Consider the following 14,897-nt stretch of genomic DNA (forward strand, 5'->3'; position numbering starts at 1 on the left):
AGATTTAATCTGTAGCCCTGGGACAACATGTTATTCGTCACGTATTTCTCTCTCTCTCTATCTTCTTCTTTCCTGCCATATGAGAAAGAAACTCGAATCTTATTATTCCTAATTAGCACTCAGACACGTCAATCTGCCCTCGTTAATGCGCCGAATATAAAGAAATGCCCGCCAGAAAAAAGTTAGGTTTTTGTATGCTAACAGTTCATTAAAGCCATTCAATTAGGAGCAAATGTCGTAATTCTTTTATACCATTAACCCAAAAAAGTCGCAGCTGTTCCAAGTGCAAAGCCAACTAAAAGTTTGCCCTCGGCGCTGTGTGGCATATGATACCACAAGTTTCTATTAACAATGCCGAGGGACAATTGTGTATTTGTGTATAAATAATCTACTTAGGCACTTCATTATTTATTAAATAGCATTCATAGTATAAAGGTTAGGTACAGGGTATAGTTCCACCTAGTCACCTAGCACGTCCACAATGCAGGATTTGGTGTCTGCACTGAAGTAGCTGCCATTTTCACATCTCTGTGGCATAAAGTCGCCATCGATGCACTCCAGATAGGAGACAGAGTCCTCAGGATCAGCCTCCCGCTCACCTTCCTTGCAATGATCCCATAGGGGCACACAAGTTCCTTCGTCGTCCACTACGCATCTATGCAGTGCTGTGTGGTAGTAGCTGCCATAAGAGCAGAGCCTTTTAACCATTTTGCCATCGATGCACTGCAAGTAGCCAGCACAGTCGTCGGGATCGATTCTTGTCTCACTATTTTCACATTCCTTAACTCCAGCACAAAGTCCATTCTCATCAATGACACAGGCTTCTAAGCTTGAATTGTAATACCTTCCTTTTGAGCAATCGAACTGTATTAGGTTTCCGTATGTACACCTGATATATCCACATTTATTTTCGGGAATCTCTCCAAGTTCATTCTCAGAACATCTTTCAAGACTACGAATACAGACCCCATTCACATCGATTTCACAGATCTTCAAGGCAGCATTGAAAAAACTTCCTTTGGCACACTTCTCTTCTATTAGATTTCCATCGACACATATGAGATAGCCTGAACAGTCCATAGGATCTGCTTCCAAAGACCCTTCGATACACTTGTCATCATTGGGATCGCAGATTCCATTCTCATCGATCTCGCAAATCTTCAATGCAGCATTGAAAAAACTTCCTTTGGCACACTTCTTTTCTATTAGATTTCCATCGACACACATGAGATAACCCGAACAGTCCTTAGGATCCGCTTGTAAAGAACCTTCGCTACACTTGCCATCACAAATACCATCCTCATCGATCTCGCAGATCTTTAATTTAGGATTGAAAAAACTTCCCTTCGCACATTTCTCTTTGACCAAGATACCATCAATGCATTTGAGGTAACCTGCACAGTCTTCAGGATCTTCTTTTAAAGAGCCTTCCGTACACCTCTCGCTTTGGGGAATGCAAATTCCGTTCTCATCGATCTCGCAGATCTTTAATTCAGCATTGAAGAAACTACCTTTGGCACACTTTTCTTCGACCAGTCTGCCGTCAACACATCTGAGATAACCGCCACAGTCATCTGGATCCTCTTCTAAGGAACCTTCTGTGCACTTTCTCTCCTTAGGAATGCAGCTACCATTCTCATCGATCTCGCAGACCTTAAAATCAGCGTTGAAATAGCTTCCCATCGTGCACTTCTCTTCAACCAGACGTCCATCAACACATTTCAGATAGCCAGCACAGCTCCTAGGGTCAGCTTGAACAAAACCTTCCGTACACGTTTCATTCCTAGGATTGCAAATTCCATTCTCATCGATCGCGCAGATCTTCAGACTTACATTGAAGTAGCTGCCCGATGGACATTTTTCCTCTTCTAGTTTGCCATTTAGGCATCGAAAGTAACCGCAACTATTGCCAGGACTCACTTCAATTCGACCATCCGTACATTGCGCAGCTGCTGCCACACATATTCCATTCACATCGATGACGCACACCTCCCACACTGGATCAAAGTAGCTTTGAGTGGGACAGCTTTGCATGAGAGTTTCCCCATTTAGGCATTGCCAATATCTAGAACAGTCTGCGGCATGAGACTTAACAGTTCCTTCGAGGCACTTCCTGACACTCGACGTGAATATTGGGTGCACAGAGTAGAGTATGAGCCATATATGAAGTGCTATTCCATGGTAAATACATCATCAGACATTTCGTTAGCAAAAGCCAGCAACAATTCAGCCTCACCATAGTAATTTATCCACACTGACGTTGTCAACATTTTCACGAACTGAACTATGTCTCAGCTTGGGAGCTGTTTTTATATTTTCAAAAGCTATTAAACTAATGAATGTTCATGTTCTCTTGTCTTGTTTTTCTTTTTTTGTTGATAACAAAATACTTAAATATTATATTTGTACCACTCTAAATATAACATGTGTCCAGACATTTCAAAAGTAAACAGACCCACTCAAAGCTGTGCATCGACCCGGAAATGACACAATCAAAAATTCTCAACAATTCATGAGGTGAAGGGCCTCACAGAAATGTGTTGACGGGCTAAAAAAAAAATGCAAATTTAAAGTCAAACTCCCAGGTGAAAAATACTTGGCTTCTAAAACACTTGCAAGTCCGCAAGTTGTGAAATATTTTGAACAGATTTCATAGCGCAAAGGTGAAAGGTGAAAAGGTTATTCTGCTATGAACGGTTCGCACTCGCATGATGACTTTGGTCTTTTTGCTGTAAAATTCATTTGAGTGGCAATTCAGGCGAGGTTCAAATTGTCTGGAATGTCAGAAATTTGTGTTGAGTGATTTGCATATTTCTTTGCAGCTTTGTTTATTTTCACTTTCACTCAAACTGCGACGAGGTCCTTGGCTTGGAATGTCTCACATTCATATTGGTTTACATTGGCCCTTGGGCGGACCATCAATAATGCAGGTCACAATATTAACATGCCTGACGGCACCGCCGAGCATTTGAGCCACCAAAAATTAAAAAAAAAAGGAAGTTGAAGAAGAAGAGAGCACACACAACATGGGGAAAAGGTCAACAAGCTTAACGGCCCAACCGCAGTGCTGGGCATTCGCACTGCAACGGGCCGTAGAATATACGGCTCAACGCTTCAGAGCTCATTATTCAACATTGCGCGAAATCACACGTGTGGCAGACGGATGTGCCCAGGGCCCCTTTAAGGCCTTCGCGGCGACACCAACACCCACATAATTATGTGTGTAAAAATCATTTATCATAATCGTTGCATAGCTGAGAGGCTTCTGTTTCACTCTGTGGCATTTGAGTGACATGAAGTTGACTGCTTTATATATAAACTTGTATTTATATACATATATTCATTCATGCATTTAACTGCCTTAACCTTATCAAAGCACGTAAGAGCTTTGAAATGGTGTGCTATCGACTGCAGAATACTCATTCCTGATTAAAATATTCTAAACCATAATAATATATTTATGTATATGTATATATAATATATATATGTCAATTTAATTTTGAGTTTCTGCTGTAGATCTGCTGTAGAAGATGCAGCTAATTAATCACATATGTATCCATATCAGATTCCCGATTATACAAAATCAATATACTCACTTCACAGCGTGAATAAGCATAGAAAAATCAATCAAAAATCAAAAAGAGAATTATTGCCTAAATTATACTAATAAGCCCTTACAGAGTCAGCATAAGCAGCAAAAGTTTATTTATTATTTAAGTGACTCGAATAAATCGCATATGAAATCAAAATCTGAGCGAGTTATAACGTATGTCAATGTAATTCCAAAATCGATGCATATATATGTACATCAGACATGCCTCAATCAAAGAGCATCTCGACTACATGTTATATATAGCATACATTATATAGACTCCCACGTAGTGGAAACTGAAACCTGTTAATAAATATTAATGTCGTTTGTGTTGAAAGAAAATAGGAAACTGTCTGACCATTTGGAGAGTTGTGAGAGCTGTTCGACATTCGCCTTGAAGCTGAGCTAATGAGGGTCGTCTGCAAGTGCCGCAAGTTACACAAATGTGTCAACTGGCCATTGTTCTGAGCTCCCTGGTGATTGAGCCTGGCAACGTGGCAAGGTGCTCGAGCAGAGAGCGAAAGGACATTGGCAGCCGTCACTTAAATGCTTCGTTATGGCAAAGCCCTGGGCTATACGCCAGGGCTGCAGCGCCTTAAACAAAGTATCGGGATTTGTTTGTGTTTGTGAATGCTTGGACAACCTTTAGGGTCGTTGAGCCCGTTCAATAGGCAAGCACCCAATAAAATGTGGAAAGGCACTGAGCGAGTGTGTGTGTGTGTGGTTTACCCATGAGTTCAGCTTGGTTGAAGCTCAATGGAAACTAAGGAGCAACAACAAAATAAATAAAAATAAAAATAAAAATAAAAATAAAAAGCAAATATGCCCAACTACTGAGCTGTCTGTCAAAAGGTCCTGCCGGGCATAAAGCACAATGCGCATAAAATTTCAAATTTCATTTGAATTAATTTATGATTACATTTTATTATATAGTGAAGTCATCCCAAATCCAGTTTAGCCAGTCAAGTGTGCAGATCAGCAGGAGGCAGCGGAGCCACAGGCCATCATCGTGCTGCATGCCTCAGTGCACTTCAGCTAGGGCTATGTAAATATTTATGATGCATTGGCAAAAATGCCGAAATGTCTGTTTTATAGGCAAAGCGGCTTTTAACTGAAAGCCGACATGGAGCTCAGAGCTGGCCACATGCGTAAGCAAATTCAAAGACAGCAGCTGTCTCACATCAATTTGGAAAATATTTCCCCATATCTCAAGTTATATTAATCAAACTAGACAGCTGCAGGGCTTTCTCACAACTAATGCGAGGCATTTCAAAGCAGTTTCTCAAGACATTTGTCTGGCTTAGCAGGCAAAGAAAGTCCACAATTTCAATTTAAATTCAAACGTAGTCAAACTTCGGCAATCATGGAGACATTGCCACACATATGTCACACAAACAATTAGATTAAATTATGTTGGTCGCCTGCCTTACAAACTCTGGTTCGACAATCCACAGATATAATATACACAAGAAGAGACGTTTGCATTATGTTTAGCTCGAGGCAAACACAAGCGACACAGATCATTCCACATACGCCATGTTGGCCCGAGAATTTACCTGTCGAAGTGGTTTTCCCTCCTTCCTTTTGGCACATCATTTTTGCATCTAATCACATTCATTTCCGTATATTGCCCCAAGTATGACCACGAAAAATGTTGAGTATCCAAAGTATAATCGACAGAGACAGAGATAGAGCTAGAGGGATAGCAATCAGTGAGTGCAGAGACAAAACTTTTGGCCAAACAAAGCCGCAATAAGGAGCAAAGTAAAGAGTAAACTTTGTCGAAGGAATTTTTAATATGGCTGCTCGAAACTTGTCTCATTTCGGGGCTTGGGTTTCTTTCTTAGCCCTGCTGCAGCTGAACATATCAAAAGCCAGCTGGTTGCATTTTGCCAGATTGTTGTCGGGGATTAGTTTTTTCTCCTTAAAGCTGTACAAAATATGCTAAGCAAAAACTAAGCACAAAGGCTCTGACTCTCAGGTAGATGCTTGAGCAGCTCTTCTCTCTCTCTCTCTCTCTCTCTCTCTCTCTCTCTCTGTCTCTGGCAACTAAATTGAATTTTATAAACATTCAAGACGCTTTATTATCACAACTTGCCAACTGTATGCTAAACTTGTTTGTGTGTATTTGTGTGTTGAGTCTGTGAGTAAACAAATTCAATTTGTTGCTGTCCCTCTTCTAGCTCAGGTGTGTGGCTGTTGAGTGCTTTGAAAAAATAGAATACAAAAATAGCTAAAATAACAAAATAACTAAAATCAAGCAAAGTAAAAATGCTCAGAGACAATATCAGAGCAATGTCTAAGGTAAACAACAACATGTTGTGTCAATTTAAAAGTCTGAGCAGATTTTGAATGCAATTCTAATGAAACACGTCTGCACATGACTTTTTTGGCTAGAAGATGAGCTTAAATTTATTTAAATTTACTTAAAATATAGCTGAAGTCTAGAGATAAAAATCCACCAAGTTACCCTGGTTACCGTTACTGTGCGCCAAATCGAAAACAAAAACTACATAAATCTCTTACCACATAAACGCATTTTTCTATGTTGTTATTCCAGCTTCATAAATAATGCTCGAGCGTAATTTAAGCTTGAGACACGCATGAACATAGAAATGATAAATAATATCCTAAAACATGGATTTGGTGACAGTTTTAAGAATTGCGAACCTGTGTAACATAAGATGGGAATAAAGGAGTATATGAGCAACATAGGCAGCAGCTGTTAGGCAATTACATTTTCGAGCATCTGTTAGTCAAAGGCAGGCCAAAATTCTCATCTCTTCTACTTTAGACTATAGTTTTATAAACCTGAACTAAATCAGTTTTCGTAGCAGGGCTTAATTGGCATATGAAGAACGCGGTGTTAACAATATAAATATTTCATAATATATCAAAATATATTATATGTACATACATATATGTATGTATGTATGTCAATTCAATGAAAAACGGCTGAGCGTATATAACTGCGCTCTATAATTTTTCTATTACCAGCTAATTCAGCTCTGTTTAGCTTTTCCATATATTGAGAAAATATTTTAAGAATTTGGTTCAGGAATTTCGAATTTCGACAGCTAATATATATTCTGGTTTCAGTTGTGTTAGTTCTCATTGCTTTTGACCACATATTTGCTTGGACATTCTTTGGCTTTTCGCTGATTTTCAACCATGCCAAAAAATATAGCAGAATATTTGCAGCAAATTGTTGGCCAAACGTAAAATATCTGGGGAATACTCCCACAGTTCCACAGACCTGCTGCTGCCGCGGTCAACGTATTCCCAGACCTAGACGCCTGCGACTGAAGATTTCCAGGGGGAGATGGAGACATCACAGACAGCACTGAACATGGTCTCAAATAATATTTTTTGAGATGCTACGATAGTGATATAGGATGGGAATTATAATGAAAGCGACAAAAAACAAATGGATGAAAGTTTTAAGCCCGTTTATGTATGCACAAAATGTATGTGAAATCTATGTTTTTTAGTAAGGTGGTAATAAAATATTCTAGGCCACTAGGCCATTGATAGCTTATTGAATATACTCAATAGATATAAATTATTTTTGTTAGAGCTAAACAAACAAATATGACACAAGGCAAATATTTGAATATATGTATGTCGAGTAAATAGAAAAGAAATATTTATTTTGGCTTTTAATTCAATCCAAAATACTTTAATAAATATCTAAAAAATCGTTATTTATAAAACAAGAGAAATATATTTTTCTTTTCAGTTTAAAATTCTTCACCTAATTTGATGTTAATTGCTGCGCGAACTGATTTCAGTCGATTTATAAACAGATTATGAATCCAAATTGAATCTCGAATAGCAGAAAAATAAATTCTGTGCCAACATAAGCAAAAATACATGGATATGAAAATCAAATAATTTAAGCAGCTCTCTCGCTCTCTCGCTCACACCACCATTTGCATTGTAAATGTAAACAACATTTATTAACATTTAGCAATCAAAACATGAATTAAAATGTAACTACTTTGAATTGAAATCAATGTTAATGACTTTTATTTTATTACCTACACAGGTGCAAAATGATAATTTAGCTTTCACCCATTCAAATCATTTGTCACGATCTTTCAGTTCGGAGCTGTCGACAATGGATAAACCATCCAAAAACGGAAGCTCAGCCGCAATTCAATTTGATTATTAATCATATTTTATTTTTGCGCCATTTCGAATGTTTATCTATAATGATGATGCTCAAGAGATGTGGACTGCGTGTTGCCACCGGAAGTGTTTCTGCATTGATGGACTCTTTTATTGATTGAAATATTGATTAAAGTAACGACTCTGCATTCAATTTTTTTGCGCTCCTCTTCTTCTTTATTTTTGAATATTTACAAGCATAAAAGAATATATAGTCGGCCATTGCGAATTTAAGCGTCGCCACAGCATCTGAACACACAACAAATGACGTACACTTGGAGAAAAGTGTGTGTATGAAGTAAAGTCTAGCTTTCAAGTGTGCTTAAGTTGAAAATCTATTTCAGATCATATTAAGCTATGTTACGTCCACAAAATAGTACAAGAAATAAATGTAAATCGAGTTCTTAATAGGTAAGTTTTTATACTATAATAAATCATATTTATTCCTATGAATATATCCCCGTTTTATTATGATTATATGATTTATATCCTAATCTAAAAAATGTTGTACTTTTAAATAAATTCGTTAATAAACGATTTTTATGCCTATCACAAAGTATTTTTACCACAGACAAACTTTTTTCTTCCTGGCTCTCCTCGACCGTCCATAGCACTTCCCCCAGATCAGTCCAAACTTTTTCGCTCAGTGTCTGTCGCGGCCTGTAACCAGAAGCGCCACGCCGTAAAAACTGAGGCCAACAAACGTACGCCCTCATGACACGCTTTGACATTAAACACGCGGCCATAAACCGTACAAAGTGTTTGTTTTGGGCCCAGTCAAACACAAAAGAAGAACTGCTTGGAGCTCCGAAAAGCCAAAGGCCATTTGCCGGCAAACACAGAAATGGAAGGAAGGAAAGCGCTGCAGGCACTTAAGCCAAGCGGATTCAACTGTTAATTGCTGATAAAATATGCGCTCACCTGCAACAGCAGCAGCAGCAGCAGTCGCAAAACAAACATATGTGTCTGGTTTTGGCTAATATAATAGGCCCTAAATAATTCCGTGGCAGCGGCACACTTTTATGTGCCGCCCACGCAACGCCCCGCCTCCCGCTCTCAGTGCTCATAATTTATAATTAACTAAGTGTTCGCATTGCTGGCAGCTGTCAGTGTAGAAAATTGGCCAAAGGCAGGGCTCAAAAAAAGCTTTTCCTTATTTTTCCATTTTTTTTGCTTTTTTTTTTTGCTGTCTGTTAACAACACAATGTGGCGTATGCGTAATAAATCAGATGATATATTTTCCAGAGAACTTCCGTTGCTCCTCTCTCAGCTCCACACACGCACGGAGGTGTAGTCAAATGCAACAATAACTGTAAATTGAGCAGAGCTGATTTATCAGCTAGCAATTGAAGCAAATATCCGGTTGGCCAATAAGCTCCCTAGGGGACTGCGACATGCAATCAATAAAGAAATACAACTAAATAAAGATATAATAAATGTCTTTTGCATCGTTGGCAGCCAGCAAATTGTAAAGAATTGAATTAAAATGGCATAAATTGCCATTGGCCAAATGAGAAAGGCAATAATTAATTGCTAATAAAGAAAATGGCAGTTTAAATGAAATTCCAATATGTCACCTAAATTTAGAGCAAAAATATGAAAATGAATTTTGACAACTAACCTTAGCTATGAAGTGCCGCAATGACAAGGGTCAACCACAAAAATGTCAATTATAGTTGCTCTCTGGGGATCTCGCAGTGTTTATGAATCGCCCCATTAAAATGGGAGCACGGCACGTGTTAATGTCTGACAGCAAGCAAGCTGACAGCTGCCAGGCGAAGCCGCACGTGAGCCAACAGAAAAACTTGTACTTGAAAATGTATTTCAAATACTTGAGCATTGTTACAGTACAGTGAAGCCATTGGCTGGCTCTCTGCATAGCTGCAGAGCTACCGAGTGCCAAGTCTTCGGGCGAGTACTCAATGTAAAGTCTCCTGTGGATTGCAAACATTTTGCAAAAGTTATTCAAACAATGCAAATGCAAACAATGGTCGAATGCCAGTTGAAAGGAACTAACCAAGTGAAGGCAAGTCTAAGCGAAGGCTCATTAAATTGTCTCTTAACAAGTGCAGCAGGCTGCAACCAAGGACAAAACAAACAAAAGTCGAATGCGACGACTATGAAATGCTCTGTTGAAAGTCAAAGGTGGGCCAATTGAAGTTTTCTTTTGTATTTTTTTAATGAATCAATTTCAATTCAATTTTAGACATCTAAAAATTAAACAAATATTAACCATTTTGTAAATCAAAGCTGACATAATTTTAGTTTCTTTTTTGTATTCTATAATATTAATATTAAAATAAAATTGAACCGACACCAAACAGAAACATAATATTATTGTAGTTTTTTCAAAATATGGTTAAAAGATATTTTTATTTATGTAATTTAAAATGGTGAAGTCCTTTATGAAAACAAAATTCACTTTCTATCTAAAAAACTCAAATAAAAAAATATTCTCCTTATATTTTCTCATCTTCACACTTTAACACTTTTCTACAGCTGCTAAATGAAATAAATTAGGCTTTAACCTCTTTATAGAATGAAGCCCAATCTAAGAAAGATATCTTCCAATAAAATCGATTGTTAATTCAGTTTAGACGTATTGCTCAAGAGACTCGAATGTTTTTTTTTTTAAAATATTTTCCAACCAAAATCGAATTTCTCTAAACTTCAAATTTTTTTTCATAAAAACAAAAACCGATATACTCTCTATCACATTTCTCACACGAGTAGAGTATGCAAAGAAACGCTGAATATGGCACAAGGAGCAACAGTTAGCACTAAAAAATGCATGTGACTTGACAGCAGCTTACGAATTCATGTAATATATACATATGTGCATATATATTTGGTTGGGATATATGTACTTACAGAAACTTTAGCAAGTCGGTCTGGCTGCCCGTGTTGTCGTGTTCCCGAGGTGATGAAATTAACATTTAGCTGGGCAATAACAATGCCAAATACAAACAGTTAACTACCTCGACAACATTCACTTATGTGCACAAATTTTTACACATTTGCATTAGCGGCACTTTTTCTTCTTCTTCTTCGCGCGCACACACGCACAACAAACTGTATTGGTATGGCACGCACACGCCTCGCAGCTGTGTTAATTGCAGAAAGCGTCTCGATACACAGTTAATTAATTGCTGCGTTTATAGTGCGCATTAATCGCGTGCGGGGCACATTCGAATTGGTATTTCACATAAACAAATCGCTTGAATGGCGCAAATGAGGTGCCCAAGCACATTCCCGTTGAAGAGCCGCGCAAGAAACGGTAAACGGGCAGCAGGCGCCGCTGCCGGCCAATGGAAACTGAAAGCGCGAATGAGCGAAATGACGCCAAAGTCTCAGGCAACAGCAGCCGCAGCAGCAACAATTCGCTTAGAACCGAAAGCAACAAGCGCTGCCGCCATCACGTTGCGTCGCGCACGAACACAAAAACCGAACTGAATTGCGGGACTCCGTGACTGGCGTCAGTGGCTGACTGAATGGAGATCAGCAGGCAAGCAAAGTTCTAAACGGCACGAAGCTCAGACACGAACGGACAGCTGAACTTCGGCTGCATTTGTTGCACACTCTGCGCAATAGCTAGGACTTTGGCGCCAAAAGCAATCCGGCCAGGCAACATGTTGCTAAGCACATGTTGCGAAGCGCACCTAGAATGTTGCCGGGCAGTGCTTAAGAACAAAGCAAAGTTTGTTGAATAATCTGATAAATTTGTTATGTTATGTATAATTTGAAGTGAAATGAATAGCGTATGCATATAATGAGAAATAAAAAAAGTTTTTACATTTGATTTAACTGCTAAATTGAGTGTGCTCATTGGCTGTTCATGGCAACAATTTTATTTCGAGCAACATGCTGCAGATATTATTTGTATATAAGCAAAATAATATTTCCAACACTAATTTAGGCCGTTTTTTAAATCATATTCATTAGCCACTGTACATATATAAATTACATTTTATTTTGTTTTTATCACACGCACAATCTTTCGATTTCGAAATTAAAATTCCTACGCGGAAAATCGTTCAAAACTTAACAAAACGTAACCAATTAAAAAGAGAGAAAAAAAAATGAGCTTGTTAACGACGCGACGCGGCGCGTCAAGGCCTGAAGGTCAAGCTTTAAAGAGCTGGACAGGGCCAATTGTCGTTAACTTTCAATAACGTGTTAATAAAAGCCTTAAACAAACTCGATTTTAATGCACTTGCAAAAACACGCAAACGAAACGCAGCAAAATTAATAAAACATATTTAGCATCGACTTTTTTTTGTTTTTTAGTAAATTCGAATTTTATTGTCTACAAACAGTTTAACAAACAATTTAACAATTTTTATGGAAAGGCAACAAGCGAGTGCAGCTGTGTATATGTTTGAGTGTGTGTGAGTGGGTGTGTGAGTGCCACGGCATTTAGACTAAGTGGAAGATGCGCCACTGCGCCATTTACTTGATCTTCTTCAGGAAGTAGCGGCTGGGCGGGCCGTAGTTGGCAGCGGGCAGACGGCCGGATGTGGGTGTGGCTGCATCTGGGTTCTGGCGCTGCTCAGAGTCCTCGACTACGATGGGCGCCATGGAGGGCTCCTCGCTGCCGGCAGCTGTGGCGGGGGGCAGATACTGATGGGCGGGCGCGGCCAGCGTGGTCTGCACTTCCTCGCCGGTGTAGGCGGGTGCGGTGGGCGGGCCATAGATGGACGAGGGCAGGGAGGCGGGCTGCTCGGGCTCCAGCTCGGGTGCGCTGGTCGTGGGCAGAACATCCGAGACATCGGCCATGGGTGAGAAGTCATCGGCGTTGGCCTGACGTGGCTCCATCTCAGCTGGCGGTGGTCCATAGACGGGAAGATCGTCCTTCTTGGTCTTGTACTTGATGAAGTAGACCTCGGGCTTGGATGGCTTGGTGGGTGGCGGCGAGGGAATGACAATATCCTGCTCCTGGTCGGGCTTCTTGTGCAGCACATAGATCAGCGTCTTCTCCTCGTTCTGTGGTGGCGGTGGCACGATTGGCGGACGCAGCGCTGGAGCCGATGGCGCCTTGATGAACACAATCTTGTAGTGCTTCTGCTTGGGTCCCTGCTCATGGTGCACGCGTGGCTGCACTGCATCCTCCTGCTCGAAGTCCTTGGGCGGCACATGCACATAGATGTGCTTGTGCACGCGCGTCTCCTGTGGCGCATTGTTGTAGCCGCTTGCATGCTGCACGCCCGACAGGCGGTGCGCCATGTTGTACGAGTCATCATAGGCGTTCAGTGGCTCTGCGGCGGGTGCCAGCTGCTCCTCCAGCTGCTGCATGGGTGGCAGATAGTTCATCTGGGGCTGAGCCGCGGGCGGGGCAAAGTTGGCAAACGATTGCTCCTGGGGCAGCGCTTGGTAGATATGTGACGGCGCACTATGCACTGCAAGAGGGAGACGGAGAGATAGTTGGAGAGATGCACTGCAGCGCCGACTCCCAGAGACACTCACCATTCAATGGCAACGCACGCTGGCTCTGCTGCTGTGGTAATCCATAGTAGGGCGATGGGGGCTCAGGACGTGCCTGGACAGCGCCCAGCAGGGCGACACAGCCAACGAGGAGCGAGAAGGCGCGCATGGCAAACACTTTGAGTCTTTGGGTCTCTTTCACACACACGTAATCCTTGAATTGTTAAACTGTTCGTTGATCGACTGGACAGTTGCTGCTGCTACGGCTAGTGGTTCGTTCGATTGGGAAGCGCAAATCTCAACTGATGCTCCACTGAACTCGCCGTCGAGCATTTATATGATTCGATTGGGAGAGCGCAGCGGAGAAGCAGTCAGCAAAAGCAAAGACAGCAACAGCAACAGCAACACGCTGAGCAGTTGAACTGGCCAAAATCTCATTACAAAAGGCCACAGCCGAAAATGAATTTAATTAAACATCAAAAGCCCCCAACACATACGCACGCACACGCACACCAACACACACACACACACACACACATACATACATGCACTTGCGCGCAGAGAGCGCACTACCTAAAATAGTTCGGAGCTGGGCAGGAGCTTAGCTCTCGAGCTAGCAGTGCTGTCCGCTTGTCTTTTGATGTCTCCAAGCGAGAAATTGTACCGAGCTGCAGCAAAATAACTGGAAAAGTACATTTATTTACCGCTAATCGAATGACTCTGTGTGTGCTCGTTGCCAGGGTGGCCCCTTGAACGTGGCCTGGGGCCTGTCGGCGTGGCAACGACACCAGCAGCTACAGCTCCCACCAGCCTGAAACTCTGGATTTGAGGTCATTCAAAAACGTGCCACTTTTTTTGCCACATACACTGCGCGAAAACTTATGATGGAATGCAGTTACTAAAAAGCACTGTAAAATGCTAAATGAAGGCATTGTTTTAAAGAACATTAAAGAACAGATTCTAGAATGAATATTTCATTTTTATTTATTTTCTAATTTTTATAAACTTAAATGTTTAACAATTTTATTACCCCAAAATAAAGTAAGTGTATAATATTACAGACTAAAATATTTCTCATAAAAAATCGTTTCATAAAAATATTAATTTTTTATTATTTATTGATTTATTTATTTATTTTTTTTTTTTATTTATTTATTATGGCTTAGTATTATATTATTTTTTAAAATTATTATAAATTCCTGTACCACAAAAAATATATTTAAAGAATGCTATAAGGCTATGACCTATGCATATAAATAATTATATAAAATATCACTTATAAAAATACTAATTATTATTTATTATAATTTATATATTTTATTTTAATTTAAATTTTTGTATTTTTAAAATGGATGATTAAATATGTGTCATATAAAAAATTGAAATATATAATATATATTTGTTATATTAACAATATTATCAAATTATTGTATCTATTCTTAATTTATTATAATTTCATCAATATTAAATTAATTAATCAAACAATCTCTAACAACTAAATTTACTATAAACTTACAAATAATACAATGGAATTATAAATTGATTTTTGTTCAGTGTAATTTCCAAAATATATGTTACGGATGCGCAAAATAGAGGGAGAGAGACATGCATGCACACACACACACACACTCTCAACAACCTTCGCCAGAGTGTGCCAAGTGTTATTTTCACAATTGGAGCACACACACTCGAAAATGTTGTCTTGAAAACGAAA

At 39.7% G+C, this 14,897-nt stretch overlaps 3 protein-coding genes across 6 annotated transcripts in view; all 3 read right to left on the reverse strand.

Moving 5' to 3' along the window:
* Window positions 1-11,292, reverse strand: part of RYa-R (RYamide receptor) — an 83,689-nt gene extending 72,397 nt beyond the window's left edge. For all 4 annotated transcript variants that reach the window (XR_016196564.1, XM_089258378.1, XM_089258371.1 and 1 more), the window contains exon 1: window positions 10,634-11,292. The gene's annotated coding sequence lies outside the window, so the exon portion shown is untranslated. The remainder of the gene's footprint in view (window positions 1-10,633) is intronic.
* On the reverse strand, window positions 402-2,326 carry LOC108658433 (chondroitin proteoglycan 2). Its single transcript, XM_018111137.3, has 2 exons — window positions 2,237-2,326; window positions 402-2,171 (listed from the first exon to the last, which is right to left on the reverse strand). Exons 1-2 carry the CDS (start codon window positions 2,268-2,270, stop codon window positions 460-462), a joined length of 1,746 nt encoding a protein of 581 aa, XP_017966626.3. The 5' UTR covers window positions 2,271-2,326; the 3' UTR covers window positions 402-459.
* A 740-nt stretch (window positions 11,293-12,032) lies between the features above and the next one.
* On the reverse strand, window positions 12,033-13,510 carry TwdlC (TweedleC). The gene is made up of 2 exons (XM_018105692.3): window positions 13,226-13,510; window positions 12,033-13,158 (listed from the first exon to the last, which is right to left on the reverse strand). The coding sequence occupies exons 1-2, from the start codon at window positions 13,350-13,352 to the stop codon at window positions 12,212-12,214; spliced, it is 1,074 nt and encodes a 357-aa protein (XP_017961181.1). The 5' UTR covers window positions 13,353-13,510; the 3' UTR covers window positions 12,033-12,211.
* Window positions 13,511-14,897: the final 1,387 nt, after the last annotated feature.

This window comes from Drosophila navojoa, chromosome 2, assembly GCF_054131105.1.
Source record: "Drosophila navojoa isolate 15081-1374.11 chromosome 2, UAZ_NAV_1.0, whole genome shotgun sequence".
Classification (NCBI taxonomy): Eukaryota; Metazoa; Arthropoda; class Insecta; order Diptera; family Drosophilidae; genus Drosophila; species Drosophila navojoa.

What these genes read in the sequence shown, in the direction of transcription:
- TwdlC (XM_018105692.3), bottom strand. Translation starts at nt 13,352, where the DNA reads ATGCGCGCCTTCTCGCTCCTCGTTGGCTGTGTCGCCCTGCTGGGCGCT. An exon ending in GCGTGCGTTGCCATTGAATG is followed by an intron (nt 13,159 to 13,225) that starts GTGAGTGTCTCT and finishes TCCCTCTTGCAG; the next exon opens with TGCATAGTGCGCCGTCACAT.
- LOC108658433 (XM_018111137.3), bottom strand. Translation starts at nt 2,270, where the DNA reads ATGTTGACAACGTCAGTGTGGATAAATTACTATG. An exon ending in AGTGTGGATAAATTACTATG is followed by an intron (nt 2,172 to 2,236) that starts GTGAGGCTGAAT and finishes ACCATGGAATAG; the next exon opens with CACTTCATATATGGCTCATA.